The 8,770-nt window shown below is 41.0% G+C and overlaps 1 protein-coding gene across 1 annotated transcript in view; it reads right to left on the reverse strand.

Annotated features, from left to right (window-relative positions):
• Positions 1-8,770, reverse strand: part of PTPN14 (protein tyrosine phosphatase, non-receptor type 14) — a 177,468-nt gene that overhangs the window by 43,743 nt on the left and 124,955 nt on the right. Inside the window, exon 5 of the mRNA XM_003802048.2 lies at positions 7,893-7,960. Coding sequence (XP_003802096.1) covers positions 7,893-7,960 — 68 coding nt within the window. The remainder of the gene's footprint in view (positions 1-7,892; positions 7,961-8,770) is intronic.

An 8,770-nucleotide genomic window follows, 5' to 3' on the forward strand; every position in this document is an offset into this window, starting at 1 on the left:
TGACATGGCTCTCCGTTATAATTTAAGTCATTTCAAGGTATACTGTGGGTTGTAACCTAAATTCTGTAGGACCCAGGAATAGCTCTTTTTTCATTTACCCTCTTCCCTATCTGCTCGCCTCTCAGATGCACTTTCATCAGAAATGCTTTGCATATACTTGTATATTTTTAACGATCATGGTATATGCCAGTGATTTCCAGGCCATCATCATCCCTGTGAATGGTGAGCCCTAGAAGTGCCTGTGGGAGGCCTGTCTACCCGCATGATACCAAGAAACTGATTCAAAACCACATGACGCAGAGTAAGCTCACTCTCCTGTTACTTCATGGTCCCAGGAACAGAGGAGCCATACTGGCTAAAATACCAAGAGAGCTCTGTAAGACAGCTGGTCTGTAGACCACCAGTCAGTGAGCTAACCAACAGTGGATGACCCACTGAACCACAAGGTGCTGGGACTGTGGACTCCTCCTAACTTCCCTTCAGTGACACCATGGTAGGAGGATTTATATCATGGCAGATAGAAATCAGGACTTGTTAAACATTTTGCAGCAAAGCACTGTGTAGGATGGTGAAATGGGGAGTCTGGGGAATAAATCCAAGGTGGGGAGACCAAAGCAGTTCCTGAGAGGCTGACAGATACAGTGATTCTAACACCCCTCTTAACCCTTTGGTGAACAGTGAGGCCTCGGGAGGGTCAGGCCGCCAAGCCAGCTGCCTCCAGCTTTCCCAGGCAGCCCTGGACTGGTAAGCGCCAGGGAGGGCACAGGTGTGCACTGTCCTCCTCTGAGCTACATCCAGGTGAGGGCACAGCCTACTGGGGGTGGGGGTGGGGATTGTGGCTGATGTTCTGGTAGAAATTATAGTAAGTGCCCCATTCCTTTGTTTCAAAGATGCCCGTTACACTGTAGAAGGATTTACCAACAGTTTAATGACTCTTGACAGATGAAACACTAACCCCAAAAATGCATGCCTCAAAATTGTAAGGAATCCTCTATCACTGGTTTATGAAAAACCAGTGATTTTTTTTAAAACTTAAAAACGAAAAATGTCTCTGTACTAGACATTCTATAGCTCTGCTGGTCCTGCTAATCCTATACTTGACGAGAGACCTTAGAGAAGACAAAAGGAATTGCTGCAGCTCTTACTTTTCAGGTGTTAGCTGATTAATTTGCTGTTTCCTGTGTAGCCATCCACTGAAATGACTCCAGTCCGTGAGAGGAAGTAACTGCATCATTATCGGTCGTGCCGGGCCGTAACAAAGATGGCTCTTGACTTTGAAACTTAGCTGTGTGTGCACGTCTAGGTACTGAATAGCAATAACCCAATATTGATTTTGAAAAACTAATGAAAGGCAAGTGGCAACAGAATAAAATCAAGATAAGTGAAGATCGAAAAGTATTCCATTAAACTACCACTTCCTACGTTAAAAAAACAAACCAACAAAGAAAAGCCCAAAGGTACTCCTCTGCTATAGTACTCAGCTCAGCCTCCTCCATCTGGGTCTGGGGCCTCCCGGAGGCACGTGTCCTGCCAGAGAGACACGCAAGAGTGGCCCTGCACGAATGAAAAATGGCAGCGTGCAAGCCTGTACACAGCCACGCACCTGGGGAGCATCCTGCATACTTGGCTTTGTTCTTTTCTCAGCTGAAGAAATGCCATTTAACAAATTCAGTTCCCTTAGAAGATCAAACACAGCCGTTCATCCCATCTTCCCTCCCCCACCAAAGGAATGCATTCTTCTCTTTGAAAGCTCTAGTGGAACCAAGCAGAAAGTTTACAACCTTCCATGGCTCCCCACTGCCTGCTCAGTTAGGTCACACCTGGGCCTGGCACTCAGGTCGCTCTTCAAGGTGACCCAGTATTCCCTTTGAGAACTGCTCTCCTAACGGCTAAAGGTCTCGGGCAAACTCCTCCTGACACCAACCGCTTACGCCTCCATTCACACTCTTGCCCACCCCTCCTGGAAGAACTGCTGTCCAGTCACATCACGCAGTGTGACTTGTCACAGCACCCTTCAGAGCCTGTCTCTGCTGTCATTTCCCTCGTGGGGCTTTCTTACCCCCCACAGATGGATGTAAGGTTTTCCTCCTCTTAACTCTTCTGCTCTGCGTGTGTCTCCCAGAGCCCTCCGCGTAGTGTGCCTGCTGCATTTCTTACACAGTTACTACACACTCGTCCTGTCCTTTACCCTGGTCTCCTCTCTATCAGATTACAGGCACCTCAAGGGCAGCAATCCTTCTTCCTATCACTTAAGAGGCTATCACAGGGCTTTTATGTAATGACAGGTTTTAAGTTCTCAACATATGTTCACTGAACTGAACTCACATGCAGAATGGTAAGTTTCATACCGTCAAACCAGAGTGTTTAATTAGGTGAAGCTGGTTAACGATCATTTGTACCTTCTGCCTGTGCTCTGCCTGGTTCCATTTCAGAATGCATAGAGCGATGTTACCTGGAAAGCACACTCTTCAATGTCCTTATGTTTACATAAAATAGGGACATCATTATAATAACACAACTCCATAGGCAGAGAGAATTTACCACGTCCCAAGTCAGGACCTCATATGCATTAAATCCTTTAATGCTTACAATGGGACGAGGCTTGTTATCCACATTTTTAGATGAGAAAACTAAGGCTTAGAAAGGTTAAATAACTTGCCCAAAGTCGTAGAGCCAGTAAGGGCACAGCAAGGACACAGCACTGCTCAGGGCAAGGTCCATGAAATTCCCAAGCACAGGCCACAGTGTGGCAGAGGCAAGGAGGATGAATGTGGATGGCTGATGGCAAAAGCCCCGGAATACTTATGACTCAGATATGTACAGTGACAACAATCAGCCTCTGGTACTCTATCTTCAGGCTGGGCGTTGTACTATCTGGGATGATGGAAATGCTCCCTAACTGAGCTTCCTAATATGATAACTAATAGACATATGTGGCTCCTGGGTACTTAATGTGTAGCCAATGCAACTGAGGAACTGAATTTTTAATTTTATTTAACTTTAATTAATTTAAATTTGATTGTAAATATCTACACATGGCTAGTGGCTACCATCCTGGAGAGAGCAATTTTAGATCCAAGAATAACAATGTTAATATTTTTCTGTCCAATGGTGAGATTCATGAAATCTTTGCTGTGTAAGTACCCGAGGAGTCCAGAGCCCAGTGAAAACACAGTCTTATTCTGCAAGAGGTGCACAAAATAACACCTTTACTACTCCACAGCACTGTCCAAGTATTTTACAATCCATAAGCTTATAAACATCATGCTGGTCATCACTTTTGAAAACTCTAAGGCACACCCAAAGCTGGTCTATTCCAAAAGCAATGTGATAAAGGCCATTAATGAGAGTAGGGTGCAAAAAAACATTTAAAAAAAAAAGGAGACTTATTGGCCTTCCATTATCAGCCACTCCATTTGACACCAAAATACACATTCTCTAAAATCCTAAGATTTGAGCTTCACTTTTCTCCCCACAAGCACACTGAAAAACATCCTGACTTTCGAGGTGAGCTTCTGAGATAAAAGAGATATTGATTCAAGCACAGTGACAGTAAACCCTATGAAGGACTTGTCTAAGTAATATTCAGATCTCTGAATGGAGTTTGATTTCATGGGTAGAATTTACACAAAGCATAAAGACACCAGGCACAACAGATAATACTGCTGTTTTCTTGGAGGGAAGTAGGATAGAGGTCTTTTTGAAAAGTCAGAGACTTGTAGTATTTCACTAGCCTCTAAGAACAATTCAGATTTATCCCATGCCCTAACACAGACAATTCCAACTATACTTAAGTCTCTCAAAACTTAAAACCTTTTTTCACGAAATACTTCACTTTGCGCAGTAGCCAATAAGATGTTGAGTTCTGCTCATTTTACTTCCAAAACTATCTTTTGTTTTCTTTTTATCTTATTGCTAACATCTATATAATATCTCCTGCCAAGACCATCACAACAGATCCCCAGCTGACCTCCTCCCTCAAATCCAGCAGTTCTCCAAGTGTAGGTTTGGAGGACCCTGGCAGGAGCCTATGCATTCTAAAACTTCTCCTCAGAAGTTTTCAGTGTCATCTGCCCCAATTCCCTTCCAGTACCCCTGAACCAGTCAAACTGGCCAAATGACACATTCCCAAACACCGAATCCACCTTGCCTCTACTTCTTTCTCTCCAGATCATTCCATGCTCCCTAATTCTCTGCCTGGTAGACTTCTGTCCATCCTTTAAAACACAGTTCACACTCCATTAGCCTTTCAGCCTTCCCTGACCCCTATCCCTACCCCCGCAAGCACAAATAACCTCTGTCCACATAAAATCCCAATTATAACTTTATTACACTTGGCTTTGCATCCTGATTTTGCAAACTTCCTATTTACCCAACCTCACTGTAGTCTCCTTGAAAATAAGCACCATGTCTTATTACAATTTCATCCCCTGGGTGCTAGTTACCCAGGTCAGCGCTTGGGGCAAAACAGTTGATCAAAAAAAGAAAATAAGGGGTGATCATAATTTCTAAACCAAAGTCAAAATGTTAATTGGCTATAGCTCACCTCTAAAATGGCTTATAAAATATTTTAATCCCTTCTCATTGAAACACCTCTCATTTACTGTGAAGCTATCAACCAACCCACCAACAAAACTTCTCCAGGGGTTAAAATCTGGGCTCATCCCTACTCCAGTTCAGATGGCATTTACCTCATTGATTCGTTCTACAAACTTTTTTGAACACAGACTGTGTGTCAGACAACAATGGACAAGACAAGGTCCGCACTTAAAGGATCACAGAGCTGACATCCTAGATGAGGGTAACAAATATATATATAAAAACTGACAATTTCAGATATGGAAGCATACACACAAAAGGTGATATGACAGGAAGGGTTTCAGGGTGTATCTGATAGGTGGTCAAAGAAAAGGAAGACCTCTCTGGGAGGTGATATTTGAGTCAAGACCTGAATGACATAAATACTGGGGCACACCATCCAGGCAGAGAAGCCCCAGTGCACAGGTTCTGGGGTGGGAAAAAGCTCAGCACATACAGAGAGGAATTGAGCCAGCACACTGCGGGGTAGTGAGTGAAAGCCGGGGGAGGGAGGGCAGTGGCAGGGAAGTGCCTTTTTAAAAATGTTAATTGACAAGTAATAATTATATATACTTATGGAGTACAATGTGGTGCTTCAATACACGTATACATTGTGGAATGGGATAACTGGGCTAATTAACACATTTGTCATCTTACATAGTTATCATTTCTGTGTGGTGAAAACATCTAAAATCCACTCATTTAGCAACTTTAAAATATACAATTTTATTTATTTTATATATATATTTTTTCATTTATTTATTTAAAAATGTATTGGTTCGGGTTTATTGAGGGTACAAAGCATTAGGTTACACTGTTGACATCTGTTAGGTAAAGTTCCTCTTGTAGTTGTGTCCCACCCCCAAGAGGTGTGTCCTACACTGTAACCCCCACCCCCCTCCCACTTCCCTTCTTCCCACCCCCTTGTTCCCCTGACCCCCACCTGGAATTGATTTGAGTTTTTCTGCTTATATTTATTTATTTTGAGATGAAGTAGCACTCTGTCTCCCAGGCTGGAGTCCAGTGGTTTGATCTGAGCTACCTGTAGCCAGGAACTCCAGGGCTCAAGCTACCCTCCCACTTAGGCTCAAGTAGTTGAGACTACAGGCCTCTGCCACCACGCCCAGCTTACAATACATTATCAATGATACAGCCACCTCGCAGTGCAGTAAATCACCAGAACTTATTCCTCCTGTCTAACCGAAACTCTGTGCTGTTTGACCAAAGTTTCCCCTTTCTCTGCCTCCCTACCCAGCCCCTCCTCAGCCTCTGGTAAAAACCATTCTGCTCTCTACTTCCATGAATTTGACTCTGTTAAATTTCACATCCAGTGTAAGTAAGATTGTGCCATATTTGTCTTTCTGCGCCTGGCTTATTTCATTTAGCATAATATGCTCTACATGCATCCGTGTTGTTACAAATGACAGAATTTCACTCTTTTTAAAAGGCTCAATAATATTCCATTGTGTGTGTTTGTGTGTATATCACATTTTTCAATCCATTCACCTGTTAATGAGAATTTGGATTGTCTCCCTAGGTGGCCACTGTGAATAATGCTGCAATGAACGCGGGAGTACGGATAGCTCTTCGACATACTGATTTCAACTCCTTTGGATATATACCTAGTAGTGGGATTGTTGGCTCAAATGGTAATTCTGTATTTAATTTTTTAAAGGACCTCCATACTATTTCCCAAATGTTATACTAATTTACATTTCCACCAACAATATACGAGGTACAAAGGTTTTCCTTTTCTCTGTATCTTTGACAATACTTACCTTTCAGCTTTTCAATAATAGCTTTTTTAATGGGTCTGAGATGTCAACGTGGTTTTAATTTGAATTTCCCTAATGATAGTGATGTTGACTACTTCTCATATACCTGTTTGCCCTTTTGTTATGTCTTCATTTGAGCAATGTCTATTTGGTCCTTTGCCCATTTTTAATAAGGTTATTTGTTGTCTTGTTATTGAGTAGACTTAGTTTCCTATATGTTTTGAGCCGTTTACCTGATGTATGATTTGCAAATAATTTCTCCCAATCCATGAGTTGTCTCTTCATTCTGTTAATTGTTGTCTTTTGATATGTAAAAGCTTTTTAGTTTTATTGCAATACCATTTATCTACGTTTGCTTTTAGTGCCTGAGCTTTTGGGGTCATATGCAAGAAATCGTTGCCTGGATAAATGTCATACGGCTTTTCTCCTATGTTTTGTTCTAGTACTTTTAACAATTTCAGGTCTTATTTATTTTGAGTTGATTCTTTTATAATGGGAAACGTAAGGACCCATTTCATTCCTGTGCATATAGACAGCCACTTTTCCTAGGATCATTTATTTCAGATACTACGCTTTCTCCACTGTATTTTTGGCCACACTGTGGAAAATCAATTGACCACCGAAGTGTGAGTTTATTTCTAGATTCTTTATCCTGCTTTACTCACGGATCAATGTGTCTATTTTTTCCCAGTACCATGCTGTTTTAATTACTATAGCTCTGAAATATAGTTTAAAGTCAAGTAGTGTGATGCCTCAGCACTGTTCCTTTTGCTCACAGCTGCTTTCACCACTTAGGGTCTTTTGTTGTTCCATACTGATTTGGGGGTTCTTTTTTTCTATTTCTGTGAAGAATGACAGTGGAATTTTAATAGGGATTACAGTAAGTCTATAATTTGCTTTGCATAGACATTTTTATAATATTTATTCTTCTGATTCATGAACTTGGGTCATCTTTCCCTTAGTGCCATCTTCAATATCTTTCGTCAACATTTTATAGTTTTCAGCATACAGATCCTTCATTTCCTTGGTTACATTTACTCCTCACTATTTAATTTTCTTTATGCTATTATACATGAGATTATTTTCTGGCCATTCTTATCATTTTTATTCAACATAGTACTAGAAGTCTTAGCGAGAGAAATTAGGCAATAAATAAATAAATAAACAAGACACATCCAAACAGGAAAAAGTGAAACTGTCTCTGACGGTGACATTGTCTTATATATAGAAAACCTTAAAGACTCTATCAAAACAGTGTTAGAACTGATAAATGAATTTAGTCAAGTTGCAGGTTACAAAATCAATGTACAAAAATCAGTAGCATTTCTATACACTAATAAGGAACTATGTGAAAAAGAAACTAGGGGATATCTGGAGGCAGAAGGAGGCATCTTTACTCTCTCCATATGCTTTATAAAACGTATCCCTACGTTATAAATGCATGAATTCTCCCCCCACCCCAGGAATATGTGTATACAAAATCCTCTGAGCATTTCTTTCAAAGGAAAGAAATGTCTAAAGCAAGGAAATGACACTTACCATAGGAAATAGCACATACTCTCTGAGGAAATCTTGAGAATCGAACTGATTATAGTCTCCAAAATCAGCTGAGAAGAAAAATGAAAGGGTAGTATTTACTATATGAAATTAAAGATGGAATAAAACAGGGCAGACTTATCCCCACATACCCACTTCATCCTATTTCTGTACTATTATTAGATAAAAACAGTGCCAAGATGTGTTTGATATAGTTACCGCTTTTACCTAGCAATATGGTAAACATCAACATGTGAGCACCAACACTCAATTTTTTAGGAAGAATGGGGAAATTTGAGAGTGATTCTAAAGTCTATTTTAAAAACTTTAAACATACCTGTATTTACGTTTGCTAAGTATACATCAATTCATATCTCAGGAATTATCTGCCACAGGGACTTTTTAACTGAAGGTTAATTTGTAGCCAAACCCAAGTGCATCTTTTCATATATTTGCAGCTGGAAATTCCCACTGTAAATCATCCTTGGCAAGCAACCTCAAAAATCTTTACACCTCCTAAACAGCTTCACATGTTCCCAGTTGCCAAAAGTTCTGTTCTGTCCTGTTTTCAACTCACAATGGTATGTCTGGGCACATGCAAGTTGAATGCAGGGAGCCTCAGCTACAAATGTTTTGCTCTTATCTCACTTGCTCCCATGAAAACCAAACCTGCCTGAAAATATGATTTCAGGGAAATGTTTTAGCATCAGATAGGATACCTGTAACAAATACAGAATAAGAGGAAACACACACACACACACACACGTGCACCAAGAAGTTGCTGAGATGGCTTGGTGCTTGTGTCTCAAGCGGCTAAGGTGCCAGCCACATGCACCTGAGCTGGTGGGTTTGAATCTAGCCTGGGCCTGCCAAACAACAAT

Source organism: Otolemur garnettii, unplaced genomic scaffold (assembly GCF_000181295.1).
Source record: "Otolemur garnettii isolate 467f Iridium unplaced genomic scaffold, OtoGar3 scaffold00229, whole genome shotgun sequence".
Lineage (NCBI taxonomy): Eukaryota > Metazoa > Chordata > Mammalia > Primates > Galagidae > Otolemur > Otolemur garnettii.